Source organism: Hypanus sabinus, chromosome 1 (assembly GCF_030144855.1).
Source record: "Hypanus sabinus isolate sHypSab1 chromosome 1, sHypSab1.hap1, whole genome shotgun sequence".
Classification (NCBI taxonomy): domain Eukaryota; kingdom Metazoa; phylum Chordata; class Chondrichthyes; order Myliobatiformes; family Dasyatidae; genus Hypanus; species Hypanus sabinus.
The window spans coordinates 39,471,225-39,487,100 of NC_082706.1; the positions used below are offsets into that span (position 1 = coordinate 39,471,225).

At 47.8% G+C, this 15,876-nt stretch overlaps 1 protein-coding gene across 12 annotated transcripts in view; it reads left to right on the forward strand.

Moving 5' to 3' along the window:
* The window catches only part of LOC132393150 (glutamate receptor ionotropic, kainate 5-like), a 227,151-nt gene that overhangs the window by 207,164 nt on the left and 4,111 nt on the right, over window positions 1-15,876 (forward strand). For all 12 annotated transcript variants that reach the window (XM_059968039.1, XM_059968050.1, XM_059968092.1 and 9 more), the window contains 7 exons: window positions 1,807-1,920; window positions 5,821-5,930; window positions 6,751-6,924; window positions 7,775-7,940; window positions 13,435-13,660; window positions 13,965-14,093; window positions 15,520-15,641. In XM_059968039.1, coding sequence (XP_059824022.1) covers window positions 1,807-1,920; window positions 5,821-5,930; window positions 6,751-6,924; window positions 7,775-7,940; window positions 13,435-13,660; window positions 13,965-14,093; window positions 15,520-15,641 — 1,041 coding nt within the window. The remainder of the gene's footprint in view (window positions 1-1,806; window positions 1,921-5,820; window positions 5,931-6,750; window positions 6,925-7,774; window positions 7,941-13,434; window positions 13,661-13,964; window positions 14,094-15,519; window positions 15,642-15,876) is intronic.

The window sequence follows — 15,876 nt, forward strand, 5'->3', positions numbered from 1 at the left end:
TTCCTTCCATGTTCCAAGTGTGTACGTGTTAGTCATGGGCATATTATGTTGGTGCTGGAAGTATGGCGATACTTGCAGGCTGCCCCCAGCACACCTTCGGACTGTGTGTTGGTCGTTGACACAAATGATGCATTTCACTGAATGCTTCAATACTTCGATACACATGACAAGCCCTAATCTTTCTTTCTTTTTCTTCTCTCTAAACCTACTACTCCTTACCTTAAACCTTTGCTGTTTTGCCCACCCCTGTTCTTCGAAAACACTTCCTACCGTCTGCTGTCCATGTTCCTCACAATTTCAGGTTTCCTTTCAGTCCCCTCCGCTTCAAGTAGAACAGACTCAGCCTCTCCAATGTCTCCTCATAACCAAAATTATCCGAGCCTGACAACAGCCTAGCAAATCCCTTCAGCACGCTGTCCAGCGCCACCACCTGCTCGCTGTGGCGTGGTGATTGGAAATGCACTCCATATTGAGGTTGTGGCCTTAACCAATGTTTTTTTTTTAATTGTATTGTGTGCTCCATGTGCTCAATCTCTATGCCCTTGGCCAACATCCCACGTTCATTCTTCGCCACAGAGACCAAGTTGCCAGAGGAGCTGGTGAAGGCAGGTGCACTTAAGAGAGATTTGGCCAGGTACAAGGATATGAATGGTTTAGAGGGATTGGGGCCACACATGGGGAAATGGCTCAGGTAGGTTGATCAGCATGGGTGAGTTGGGCCAAAGGGCCTGTCCCCATGCTGTACTTGTGCTGAATTCCTCAGGAGCCTTTGGATGTACACTGATGTCCCTCTCTTTCTCAATACCCCCTTTGTGGTGTTTGTCCTACTCCTGTTAAACCTCGTGCTTTTCAGGGGTAAGTTCCATCTGCAGTTATCCTATCTACTTTACCAACTGAGCAAGATCACAATCAGGTCAGAATCACTGACATAAATGTTGTTTTGTGGCAGCAGTACAGTGCAAGACATAAAAATCACTGTAAGTTATAGTATATAATAATTAGTGCAAAAGAGGAATAAATAGTGAGAGAGCATTTGTGGTTTCATGGACCATTCTGAAATCCAATGTGAAGGGAATGAAGTTGTTTCTAAACCACTGAGTGTGGGTCTTCAAGCTTCTGCATCTATCCTCTGATGGTAGTAATGCGAAGAGGGCATGTCGCAGATGATGAGGGTCCTTAGTGATGGATGCCACCTTCTTAGTTCCACTTGTCCTACATTAATTGTTTCCTGTCAGTCACTCAAAAAGCAGTCCATGTCTGCACAGAGGAAGGTCCAGACAACACTTGGACATGGACTTAGAAATGGCAAGGAACATTCATATGACAGAGAGAAGACAATGATCATCTTTAACATTTGACTTCAAATCAAATTCCCAGTGCTGAATCCCTCACCATCAACATCCAAGGGGGGGATGGCCACCACAGACCAAAGACTCGACCGCACCCGCCACTTAAATCCTGCGGCCACAGGAGCAGGCTGGAGTCTGGGGGTCCTGCAGAGAGTGGCTCACCTGACACCCCAGGACTTCTCTCCCATTTATGGAGCACATCTCAGGAGTATGGTGGGTCTGACCCCGCTTTCCTGGTTGACTGTGACACCAGTAACTCCTGAGAAACTGAACACCATACAGGACTGAGAGACTCAATTGGTTCCCCATCCACTGCCTGAAATATTCCCTTTCTCTGTCTGCAGTGTCCCCGCGCTTTCTCTTCCCCTTTTGACCCCTTGGTCCGCCACTGCTCCCTGTAGCCCTGATTGAGTTTGCCTGCAAGCTGCCCATCTGATGTCTGTTTATCCCTCTGTAGAAAGCTGATCTTGCTGTCGCTGCCTTCACCATCACAGCCGAGAGGGAGAAGGTGATCGATTTCTCTAAACCCTTCATGACGCTGGGGATCAGCATCCTGTACAGAATGCACATGGTGAGAATGGTTGGACCAGTATTGGAGACTGTCCTGCTCATCACCATTTACACACGCTCTCTGCAGTTGACAATGTTGTTCACACATGCTTCCTGCCTTCTGCTCCCTATAGCCAGCAGTGTAATTTATACACACTCCCTACAGTTTGCAGTGTCACTTACAGGTGCTCCCTATAGCCAGCAGTATAATTTATACACACTCCCGACAGCCAGCAGTGTCACTTACAGGTGCTCCCTATAGCCAGCAGTGTAATTTATACACACTCCCTACAGTTTGCAGTCTCAATTACAGGTGTTCCCTATACCCAGCAGTGTAATTTATACACACTCCCTACAGTTTGCAGTGTCACTTACAGGTGCTCCTTATAGCCAGCAGTGTAATTTATACACACTCCCTACAGTTTGCAGTCTCAATTACGGGTGTTCCCTATACCCAGCAGTGTATTTTATACACACTCCCTACAGTTTGCAGTGTCACTTACAGGTGCTCCTTATAGCCAGCAGTGTAATTTATACACACTCCCTACAGTTTGCAGTCTCAATTACAGGTGTTCCCTATACCCAGCAGTGTAATTTATACACACTCCCTACAGTTTGCAGTCTCACTTACAGGTGTTCCCTATACCCAGCAGTGTAATTTATACACACTCCCTACAGTTTGCAGTCTCACTTACAGGTGCTCCCTGTAACCAGCAGTGTAATTTATACACACTCCTTACAGTTTGCAGTGTCACTTACAGGTGCTCCCTATAGCCAGCAGTAAATTTATACACACTCCCTACAGCCAGCAGTGTCACTTACAGGTGCTCCCTATAGCCAGCAGTGTAATTTATACACACTCCCTACAGTTTGCAGTGTCACTTACAGGTGCTCCTTATAGCCAGCAGTGTAATTTATACACACTCCCTACAGTGTGCAGTCTCACTTACAGGGGCTCCCTATAGCCAGCAGTGTAATTTATACACACTCCCTACAGTTTGCAGTCTCACTTACAGGGGCTCCCTATAGCCAGCAGTGTAATTTATACACACTCCCTACAATCTGTAACTTCTCTTACACATGCTCCCTGCAGTCTGAGGTGTCATTTACAGGTGCTACTTGCAATCTGCAGTATAATTTACACGAACTCCCTAGAGACTGCAGAGTCATTTACACACACTTCCTACAGCATGTGGTGCTATTTACACATGCTCCCTGTAGTCATTGATTGTGATTATACACATTCCCTATAGTATTCAGTCAGTTCCGTTGAGACTCCAGTGTCATGCACACACATTCTCTAGGATCTACTATGTCACCATGTCCCTGCAGTATCTCAAAAACCATTTACACATATAGCCTACCTAATCTCCAACATCATTTACACATGTAAAATGCTGGAAGAACTCAGCAGCTGAAGCAACCTTAACCCGAAATGTCAGCTGTTCATTCCCCTCCATAGATGCTGCCTGACCTGCTGAGTTCCACCATTACTTTGTGCATTGCTCTGGATTTCCAGTATCTGCAGAAATTCATGTGCTTATCATTTACGCACACTCCCTACAGCATTACTAGCTCCATTTACACACTCTCCCTACAATATCCATAACCCCATTTACACACACTCACTACAATATCCACATCTCCATTTACACACACTCCCTACAATATCCACAACTCCATTTATACACACTCCCTACAATATCCACAACCCCATTTACACACACTCCCTACAATATCCACAACTCCATTTATACACACTCCCTACAATATCCACAACCCCATTTACACACCCTCCCTACAATATCCACAACTCCATTTACACACACTCCCTACAATATCCACAACCCCATTTACACACCCTCCCTACAATTTCAACAACTCCATTTACGCACCCTCCCTACAATATCCACAACCCCATTTACACACCCTCCCTACAATATCCACAACTCCATTTATTTATTTTTATTGAGATACAGCACTGTATAGGCCTTTCCAAACCTTAGATCTTGACCGCCCAGCAATTCCCTGATTTACTCTGAGCCTAATCACAGGAGGATTTACTATGACCAATTAACTCATGTTTCTAACCTACCAACTGGTAGGTCTTTGGACTGTGGGGGGAAACCAGAACACCTGAAGGAAACCCATGCGGTTATGGGGAGAATGGACCGACTCCTTACAGCAGCAGCAGGAATTGAATCCAGGATGCTGGTACTTGTAAAGTGTTGTGCTAATTGCTACACTGCTATGAACCTTGGGTTAATTGGTCACTGATGACACTATGGTTATATCAGGGGTTGCTGGGCAGCATGGCTTGAAGGGCCGGAAGTGCTTGTTCCGCCGTGTATCTCAGTAACTAAATATCACCAACACACGAAGTGCTAAAGGAATTTAGCAAATCAGGCACCATCTCTGGAGGATCGAGGTTTTGGGCAAAGGCTGACTGGGACTGTTTATTCCCTCACCATTTATTTCTCCATTTTCAAACACTCCTGAAGGTATACGATCAATAACCTGATGTATTCTCAGCCACACCAGTACAATTTATAGCACCATTTGACTTGTTATCTGCTATTCCCATTGTCAGTTAAACATGCTCCCTAGGCACAGGTCCTGAGCACTTCTTACACAGTCAGACAATCTCACCAGGCACTTAGAAACACTCCCCAACTGACCTCACTAGATCTGGACATCACCTTCACAGTGGCCCCTGTAGGAGCTGCAATGTGGTTTGTGGGCTGTGGAGATGATGGACGGGTGGTGGTTGTCGTGGTTTCTGGTGCCCCACAAACAACCAGGAGACGCAGAAGATTCTTCCAGAAGTATTAAACTTTAATTTGCAAGTCAAAGCGAAGACAGTCATTGAGCTAGTCGCTGATTGCCCACCCACCAATCCTTGTACATAGCATTTTTTAGAGCAATCTCCTGGTTTAGTTGCATTAGCATATCCAATAGGTCTACAGTTGCTTATCACAAGTACATCCGCCACTATTGTTCTATTGTTTCTACCATTGACTTAATCATGTTCTAATCTACATCTCTTAGCTACCTCTTATTAACACACCATTTTCTTCTACATTCTTAAGATTTCATTCTCCTTCTAAATTGGATACATGCATAGCAAACAGCAAACTCAAAGCTGACTTCTCTTAGCTAGCCCCTCATTAACACACCATTATCTTCTACATTCTTAAGATTTCATTCCCCTACTAAATTAGATACATGCATAGCAAATAGCAAACTCAAAGCTGACTACATAATCTACATCTCTTAGCTAGCCCCTCATTAACACACCATTATCTTCTACATTCTTAAGATTTCATTCCCCTACTAAATTGGATACATGCATAGCAAATAGCTAGCTCAAAGCTGACTACATAGTTTTGGTTACACAGCAAACAATGCAACTTTTATACTCCAATATGGTGAGCAACATTTCCCCACACTTAAACTAAGAGATTCATCTGTCCAGTGTATCAATAATCTCTCCCCCCTCCTTGCCCCTCTCTCTTGCTTCCTCTCCCTCTTGCACTCTTTCCCCTTCCTTTTTTCTCCCCCTCTCTGTCCCTCCCCTCCCTCTCTATCTGTTAACATTCTTTCCCATCTGTCTCTTTCCATCTCACCTACTCCCAATCTCTCTGTACCCTCTCCACTCCACACTTCATCCTCTCCCCTCCACCTCCCTCCCACCTTGTCCCTGTGCCCCACTTCTCTCCTATCTCTCCCTGGCCCCATCACATGCTCCCACCCTCCCCCTCCTCTTCCACCTTCCTTTCTTTGCTCCCCTTATCCTTCCCTCTCCTCTCCCCTTCCTTTTGTTCTTTACTCACTCTATTCGTCCTTCTCTCAATTCCCTTCCTGTTCCTCTCCTGTACATCCTCTCCCTATCCCCCTCCTTTCTGACAACCTCCGCCCACAGGGTCGAAAACCGGGCTACTTCTCGTTCCTGGACCCCTTCTCCCCAGCCGTCTGGCTCTTCATGCTGCTGGCCTACCTCGCTGTCAGCTGTGTGCTCTTCTTGGCTGCCAGGTGAGTTTCACTTTCCTCCTCCCTCCACAGATACCACTACCTTTCAAGCATGCAGACTTTGGCCCCTCCCTGGAGCTCCGCAGTTCTGGGCTGGACCCTTTCTGTCCTCCCTCCCCCTGCCCTGCACACAAACCAGGCCTGAACACTCCCCGCACTCCCTCCCACTGGCCCACACACAAACCAGGGCTGAACCCTCCTCATCCTCTCTCCCACTGGCCTGCACAAAGAGTAGGGCTGGTCGCTCCCTGCACTCTCTCCCCTTGTTCCAGCACAAAGACTTGTAAAGGACCCTTCCCATCTTTTCTCACCCTGTCCAGCAACCAGACCCGGGACTTTCCCAGACCACTGTGACCTAGGGCTGGACCTGCCCCACTCTTTCCTAATGCAAGCACACACCTGACCCTTGGGCTGATCATCAGAGAACCAAATTGACTCCTCCAGGCCAGACTGCAGAGGCCATATCTGGGCTCCCCACCCCCCACCACAATGGTCCTTCTGTCTCCAGCTGACTCCTGCCTCCCCACACCCACACATGTACACACAATAGCTCAGCAGGGAGGGATCAGGTTCTCAATACCCCCCTTACTCTGCTCCCATGGTGGGGTGCTTCATCCCTGGGGCTGGTGGGATTCCTTTTCCCCTTCCCCATCCCCAGAGTCCCCTAGGGCAGACAGATAAGGAGCTTGTCTCCCCTGATCCTGGATCCAGCATCCACCTGCTAAGATTTTTGGAGGTAATGGTTGGCACTGGGGCTGAATGACCTGTGGGTGCCAGTGGTTATGCTGACCGTGACCTTGCCTTCTCCTCTCTCCTTGTGTAGGATGAGCCCGTACGAGTGGTACAACCCTCACCCGTGCCTACGGGAGCGGATGGACTTCCTGGAGAACCAGTACACTCTGGGCAACAGCCTCTGGTTTCCAGTGGGAGGCTTCATGCAGCAGGGTTCAGAGATCATGCCCCGCGCCCTCTCTACCCGCTGTGTCAGCGGAGTCTGGTGAGCCCCCACCCACGGGGTTGGTTTCAGTACCCCTGCTGTAGTATTGTGGCTGGATAATAGTCTCCATTGTGATTTTAGTACCAGGGTAACTGACTCCAGTGGGTTCCTAGCACTGAGTAACTGGCTCCACTGGGATTCTAGCACTGGGTGGCTAGATTCAGTGGGATTCAACCATTGTGGTATCTGGCTCCAGTAAGGTTCTAGAACTGGGACATGGACTTGGTAAATTTGATTCCTGTAAGCTGAACTAATGACGTGTGGTTCCATCAACGCCTCGGGGGTTTGATCTGCAGAGCTTTGACAAATCCACACGATTGTTTTGATCAGAGTAATATGATCCACTTGAGGGGTTAAGACCACAGAGATCCTGTCCACTGGAACACTAATCACATAGATTTAGCACACTGAGCTGTTTTAATGGTGATGATCTTGCAGAGTGAAACACCAAGATCCGATCAGCCTTGATCCCTTGTTCACCAGTATCCCTTGAATGAGGAAAACCAGTCTGCTGGATATCATCAAATCCACATGATCTGACCCATGATTCCTTGAATCAGGGAGATCTATACTACTGGAGCCCTTGACTCAATCAATTCCAATGGAACCCTTGAATCAAGACCTGATTCACTGGATCCCTTTAATCAGAGAGATCTATTTACTGGAACTCTGCAAATAGGGCTATTTGATGCACAGGGATTCTTTAGATCAGGGAAACGTGGTCAGTTTAGATTACAGAGATGTCTGTTTGATCCCAGGGCATGGCGTGTTGTGGTAATGTTGCCTCATATTGTGCCCTCGTCCACGCCCTAAGCCGTTCTCTCACTGGAAGTGTCTGTGTCTGCATCAGGTGGGCCTTCACCCTGATTATCATCTCCTCATACACTGCCAACCTGGCTGCATTCCTGACCGTGCAGAGGATGGAGGTCCCGATTGAGTCCGCTGACGACCTCGCTGACCAGACCAACATTGAATATGGGACCATTCAGGGAGGCTCCACCATGACATTTTTCCAGGTACCTAGATACCCCTTGCCTCTGCCCAATGTTGTCCACAGATCAGGCAACGGGGGAGGACTCCAGGGCGCCCCGTGTAATGGCTCTACAGAGAGTAACCTCACGTAAGCACTCAGCAGGTCAGGTAAATCATAGACACAAGAGATTGTGCAGGTGCTGGAAATCTTGAGCAACACACACAGAATATTGGAGTAATTCAGTACGTTAAGCAACATCTATGGAGGGAAATAAACAATGCATGTTGACGAATGTTCTCAGCTCAAAATGTCAACTGTTTATTTCCCACCAGAGATGCTACCTGCCCTGCTGAGTTCCTCCAGCATGTTGTGTGTGTTGCCAGGTCAGGCAGCCTCTGCAGAGAGAGCAACGAGGTCAGAGTTTCCAATCAAAGCTCCCTCATCAGAACCGGGAAGGCTCTGAGATCAGATGGGTTTTGTGTGTAAGGGGGCTGAAGAGGACACAGGGAATATTCCAGGATCATTGGAACCAAGAAGGTTTAGAGACCAAGTAGGCTTTGTACAAGAGGGAGATGGAAAGGATGCAGGGAGTTCTGAGATAGGAAGGAGACAGGGAAAAAGAAATGAGACAAGAGATAGATAGGGTGGCAAAGAAGGCATTGGTTATGCTGGTCTTCATCAGTCAGGGCACCGGGTACGGGAGTCGTGATGTCATGATGCATTTGCAGTTGGAGTCACCCTGCTATAGGAAAGACATGGTTAAATGGGAGAGTGGGTAGAAAAGATTTATGGAGATGTTGCCAGGACTAGAGGGCCTGAATTATCAGGAGAGTTAGATACAGCTGTCTTTATTCCTTGGCTCATAGGAGACAGAGAGATGACCTTGTAGAGACATGTAAAATCACGAGGAGTATGGATGAAGTGAATGGTCCCAGTCTTTTACCCAGCGCTGAGGAATCAAATTAGTATATTGGTTTGCTATTGTCACATGTACTGGGGTACAGTGAAAAAAACTTTGTTTTTCATGCCAACCACACAGATCAGTTCATCACAACAGTACACCGAGGCAGTATAAGGAAAAAGCAGTTACAGAGAACTAGAGAGCGTGTTTATGGTGAAAGGGCAAAAATGTAGAGTCAAAGGGCAATGCATCATGGATACAGGCCTTTCAGCCCAACCAGTCTGTGCTGACCATATTGTCCATAAGACACAGGAGCAGAATTAGGCCATTCAGCCCATTGAATCTGCTCTGCCATTTTATCATGGCTGACTCTGGATCCCATTCAACCCCATACACCTGTCTTCTCATCATATCCCTCGACGCCCCGATCAATCAGGAAACTATCAACTTCTGCTTTGAATATACCCACGGACTTGGCCTCCGCCGCAATCTGTGGCAGAGCATTCCACAAATTCACCACTCTTTGGCTAAAAAAATTCCTCCTTACCTCTGTTCGAAGAGGTCGCCCCTTAATTTTGAGGCTGTGCCCTCTATCCTCAATACCCTCACCAGAGGAAACATCCTCTCCACATCCACTCTATTTAGTCCTTTCAACATTCAGTAGGTTTCAATGAGATCCCCACACATTCTTCGAAATTCCAGTGAGTACAGGCCCAAAGCTGCCAAATGCTCCTCATATGTTACACCTTCATTCCTGGAATAATCCTCATGAACCTCCTCTGTACTCTCCCCAATGACAATACAACCTTTCTGAGGTAAGGGGCCCAAATCTGTTGACAGTGCTAATTGCAGCCTGACTAGTGTCCTACAAAGCTTCAGCATTATTATTTTATATTCTATTCCTCTTGAAATAAGTGGCAACATCACATTTGTCTTCTTTATCACAGACTCAACCTGTGAATTAACCTTCTGGGAGTCTTGCACGAGGACTCCTAAGTCCCTTTGCACCTCTTATGTTTGAATTTTCTCCCCATTTAGAATTAGAATTCCGCACTATTGTTCCTTTTACCAAAATGTATAATCATACATTTCCCAACACTGTATTCCATCTGCCACTCTTTTGCCCATTCTTCCAATTTGTCAGTCCTGCTGCAATCGCGTTGCTTCCTCAGCACTATCTACCCCTCCACCTATCTTCATATCATGTGCAAACTTTGCCACAAAGCCATCAATTCCACTATCTAAATCATTGATAAACAATCTGAAAAATAGCAGACCCAATACTGACCCCTGAAGAACCCCATTAGTTACTGGTAACCAACCAGAAAAGGCCCCCTTTATTCCCACTCACTGCCTCCTGCTTGTCAGCCATTCCTCCATCCATGCCAGTATATTTCCTGTGACCCCAGAGGATTTTATCTTTTTAAGTAGCCTCATGTGAGACACCTTTTCAAATGCCTTCTGAAAATCTAAGTAAATGACATCCACTGCCTCTCCTTTGTCCACCCTGCTTGTTCCTTCCTCAAAGAATTCTAACAGTTTTGTCAGGCAAGATTTCCCTTCACAGAAACCTTGCAGACATTGACTCATTAGTCTCCAAGTATCCCGAAACCTTGTCCTTAATAATGGACTCCAACTGTTTCCTAACCACTGAGGTTAGGCTAACTGACCTATAATTTCCTCTCTTCTTAAGAGTGGAGTGACATTTGCAATTTTCCGGTCCTTTGGGACCATGCCAGAATCAAGTGATTCTTGAAGGATCATGACCAATGTTATCTCTTCAGAAACCTCTTTCAGGACTCTGGGATGTAGTCCATCTGGCCCAGGTGATTTATCCACCCTAATACCATTCAGTTTGCCTAACACTTTTTCCTTTGTAATCGCAATGGCACACGCCTGCTCCCTGGTACTCACCATTCTCTGGCATACAGCTAGTGTCTTCCACAGTAAAGACTGAAGCAAAGTATTATTAAGTTCATTTGCCATTTCTTTGTCCCCATTACTACCTCACCAGCATCATTTTCCAGTGGTCCAATATCAACTTTCACCTCCCTTTTATTCTTTATATAACTGAAAAATCCTGCTTTATATTATCGGCTAGTTTGCCCTCATATTTCATTCTTTCCCTTCTTAATAGCTTTTTTAGTTGCCTTTTTTTGGATTTTAAAAGCTTCTCAATCATCCAGCTTCCCACTGACGTTTGCTACTTTATATGCCCTTTCCTTGGGTTTTATGCAGTCCTTAATTTCCCTCGTCAGCAACAGTTACCTAGCCCTGCCATTTGAGAACTTCTTATTCTGTGAGACATATTTATCCTGCGCCTTGTGAACTACTTACAGAAACTTCAGTCACCTTTGTTTTGCCATCATCCTACCAGTATCCTCCTCCAAGCCACCTGGGCAAGCTCCTCTCTCATGCCTCTGTAATTCCCTTTATTCCATTGTGATACTGATACATGTGACTTATGCTTCTCTCTCTCAAATTACAGTATGAATACAATCATATTATGATTACTGCCTCCTAAGGGTTTCCTTACTTTAATCTCCCTAATAAGATCTGGGTTATTGCACAACACTCAATCTAAGACAGTCTTTCACCAAGTAGGCTCGAGCACAAGCTGCTCTAAAAAGCTATCTTGTAGGCATTCAACAGATTCCCTCTTTTGCAATCTGACACCAACCTGGTTTTCCCAGTCCCCTTGCATATTGAAATCCCTGATTACAATTGGGACATTTGTAGCGGTGTGCTACACACAGCGCTGAAATAACGACACGTAGTCGATGAGCTGCAGTTGCAAAAAAGATTTATTCGAACTTCGTGGCCTCGCTTTAAAGCCTTCCTGATCCTGCCCTCCCCGGGCGGGAATGCTGTAGGGGGCATGGATCAGTTGGGCCGAATGGCCTGTTTCTCTGCTCTATGGCTCTCTGTGGTCTCTGTGATGCTGGCTGAGAAAGGTGGGGAATGCTGGTTATTGATCACAGGAGGTGTAGGTAAAGGACAGAGGAGACAGGAAGCCAAAATTTCAGAGCTGGAAATCTGGAATAGATTCACAGAATCAGAGAGCAAAGCTTTAGTAGTAAGAGATTCATCAGGAATCTGAGGGCTTGGAGAAAAGTTTCTCCACCAGAGGGTGGCTAGAATCTGAAATGAGTTAACTGAGCAGGCGATGGAAGCCGAGACTGGACGAGCGCTGGAATCGCCAGGGCAGAGGAGGCACCGACGTAGAGGCTGAGCAGAGACCTGACTGAGAAGTTTCTAAAGTTATGAGAGGTTTAGGACTGGCAGAATCCATTAACACGCGAGATTCTGCAGATGCTGGAAATCCAGACCAGGGTGAAAATGTCAAGTACTGGAGGGTATAGGTTTCAGGTGGGAGGTGTAAAGTCAAAATGAGAATTAGCTGGCAAGGGAGAGTGGTAGGTGCCACGGGTTGCGGTAGAAGCAGATACAATTTTACTGTTTAAGAGACATTTAGAGAAACGAGTAAACAGGCAAGGAATGGAGGGATATAGGACTTGTGTACACAGAAGAGATTAGTTCAAATTGGTATCATGGGATCAGAGGCTGTGCTGTTCTGTGTTCAGTGTTCTTAAGGCTAAGGATCAAGAACTGGTAACGGATCAGTATAGAATTGCTTTGTTATTGTGACATGTACCAAGTTACAGAGAAAAGCTTGCCTTGCATACAGTTCATACAGATCAAATCATTACACAGTGCATTGAGGTTGAACAAGGTAGAACAGTAACAGAATGCAGAATAGAGTGTTACAGCCACAGAGTTTGTGCAGACAGACAAAAAGGTGCAAGATCATAATATAATAGACTGTGAGATCAAGAGTCCATCTTATCATTCAATAGTCTTTAACAGTGGTGTAGGAGCTGTCCGAGCCTGGGGATGCGTGCTGGCAGTGGCGATTAGTATGGAATTGGAATTGGTTTATTATTGTCACATTATTTTCACTGAAGTACAGTGAAAAGCCTGTCTTGCATAGTGTTCATACAGATCAACTCATTCCACTGTGCATTGAGCTAGAGTAGCTGAATCCAGAATAAAAAGTGTTGCAATTACAGAAAAAGTGCAGAGTAGGTAAACGATAATATAAAAGATTATGAAGAGGTAGATTGTGAGTCAGCAGGTCACTTTATCATAGGGGACCATTCAATAGTCTGGTAATGGCAGGGTAGAAACTGTCCTTGAGCTTGCGGGTATGTGCTTTCAGGCTTTTCTATTTTGTGTATGACGGGAGGGGGGAATCAAGAGACTGCCCGGAGTGAATGAGGTCTTTGAGTCTGTTGGCTACTTTACCGAGGCAGTGACAGGTGTAGACAGAGTCTACAGTGGGGGATTCCACTGATGCATGACTCACCTGGTTTTAATTCCCTGATTTGTCCCTACTGTCCTTAAAACAAAAGAACAATTTTGGTTATTGTCTCATCTTCTGGGACCTCTCATGTGGCTGAAGAGGAAACAGAGTTTTTAGTCAAGACCCTAGCAATCTCATCTATTATTTCGGATTGGTGGAATCCTGGGATTTGGGATCTGGGGTGTCCTGAAGTTTGGAAAGTTCTGCAGACTCTGTGAGCAGGGCTTCCCCATGGAGGTATTGACTGGTTTTCCTGTGTCACCACCTGGCCAGAACTCTCGGTACCAGACGTACCAGCGGATGTGGAACTACATGCACTCGAAGCAGCCCAGCGTCTTTGTGAAGACCACTGAGGAGGGCATCGCACGTGTCCTCAACTCCAAGTATGCCTTCCTCCTCGAGTCCACCATGAATGAGTACCACCGGAAACGCAACTGTAACCTGACCCAGATTGGGGGACTGCTCGACACCAAGGGCTATGGCATCGGCATGCCACTGGGTGAGTGCGGTTGGGGGGGTTTGGGTGGGTGAGAGAGTGGGGGCTGGGAGGTAGGGGAGTTAGGAGTGGAGGTGGGGAAGGTGAAGGAGGTGGTGTAAGTGGGGAAAGTGGAGGAGTGGAAGAGGCGGAGGTTTGGGATGGAGGTGAGAATGCCAGGGTATGAGGTAGGGGAGGTAGAGGAGCTGGAGGGGTAGGGGGTGGATGTGGGGGAAGTGATGATTTTAAATCAGGTTGGGGTGGTATGTGGTGCATGTGGGGGTGTTGGAGTCAGCAAGGTGTGACCCTTTACCCTTGTCTTCACTAGGGTCGCCGTTCAGGGATGAGATCACCCTGGCCATTCTCCAGCTGCAGGAGAATAACCGGCTGGAGATTCTGAAGAGGAAGTGGTGGGAGGGGGGCAAGTGTCCCAAGGAGGAGGACCACCGGGCCAAAGGTGAGATCCCCAGCGTCTGTCTGATCCCCAGATCAGAGACTTGTTTCCACTTCACCCAGATCAGAACCTCATCCCCCACCCAGATCAGAACCTCATCCCCACCCAGATCAGAACCTCATCCCCACCCAGATCAGGACCTCATCCCCCACCCAGATCAGAACCTCATCCCCACCCAGATCAGAACCTCATCCCCCACCCAGATCAGAACCTCATCCCCCACCCAGATCAGAACCTCATCCCCACCCAGATCAGAACCTCATCCCCACCCAGATCAGAACCTCATCCCCACCCAGATCAGGACCTCATCCCCCACCCAGATCAGAACCTCATCCCCACCCAGATCAGAACCTCATCCCCCACCCAGATCAGGACCTCATCCCCCACCCAGATCAGAACCTCATCCCCACCCAGATCAGGACCTCATCCCCCACCCAGATCAGGACCTCATCCCCACCCAGATCAGAACCTCATCCCCCACCCAGATCAGGACCTCATCCCCCACCCAGATCAGGACCTCATCCCCACCCAGATCAGAACCTCATCCCCCACCCAGATCAGAACCTCATCCCCCACCCAGATCAGAACCTCATCCCCACCCAGATCAGAACCTCATCCCCACCCAGATCAGAACCTCATCCCCACCCAGATCAGGACCTCATCCCTCACCCCTTCCCAACCCCTACCCGCAACTCCCGATCCTGACCATCCACTCTTAGCCTTTCTCCCTGCAGACTACTCTTACCCTATCTCCCATAAGGCCTCTCCTTCCCTCTCCCCCATCCCAAGTAACATTCCCCTAGTAACATCGTCCCCACCCCTTGAGGTCTCTACCAGTCTCCCAATCCCACTGCAAACCATCCACACCTATCTCCTCCCCCAGTTTCTCCCACCTCGAATTTCATCCCCTCTACCTCCATCTCTCTATCTCTCTCTCTCTCATTGTCTCCCCCAGTTTCTCTTCTATCTCTCTGACCCTTCTGCCCCCAGTCTCCAACTCTTCCCCTCTCCCCCATTCTCTGCTCCTCTTTACAGTTCCTCTCCCTTTTAGTCTCTCCCCATCTCTCCCTGGTCTCCTTCCCTCTCCCCCTCAAGACTCACTCACTATCTCTTTCACACTCTCCCCCCTCCCCTACTGTCTCTGCCTCGCAATCTCTCCACCCCCACTCTCCCCCTCACTGACCCTTCCCCACAATCTCCCTCACACACTCTCTCAGTCTTTCCACTCGCTCTCCTCCTTGTCTCCCCAATCCTTCCCCTCTCCTCCCAGTCTCCCCCCAACCTCTCTCTCCCCAGTTACTCTTACCTTCCCCCAGCAGAGTGTCCCTGACTCTCCCCCTGCTTTTCTCCCCTAGTTCCTGTATCTTCTTCCTTGGTCTGTTGTCCCTACCCACTCTGACACTGTTCTGTCTGTCCCCACCCCTCCCAGGTCTGGGAATGGAGAACATCGGTGGCATCTTCGTGGTGCTGATCTGCGGTTTGATCATTGCCGTCTTTGTGGCCGTCATGGAGTTCGTGTGGACCACCCGCCGCTCTGCAGAGTCTGAGGAGGTACAGTGGTGGGGGGGAAGGGGCAGGGCTTTGAGGATAGATGATGGGTTGTGAGGGTAAAGGAGGGGGCTGAGTGCAAGGATGATGGGAGGTTGAGGGGTGGGGAGGGCACAGAGCCTGATGGATAAGGGTGAGGGAATAGGGAGGGGTAGTGTGTGAGGAGGTGTGTGGGGTGGGGAGTGAGAGGTGGGGAACGGTCAGGGCTGCGATTCCTCAGTCAGTGGGCTGTGCTTCC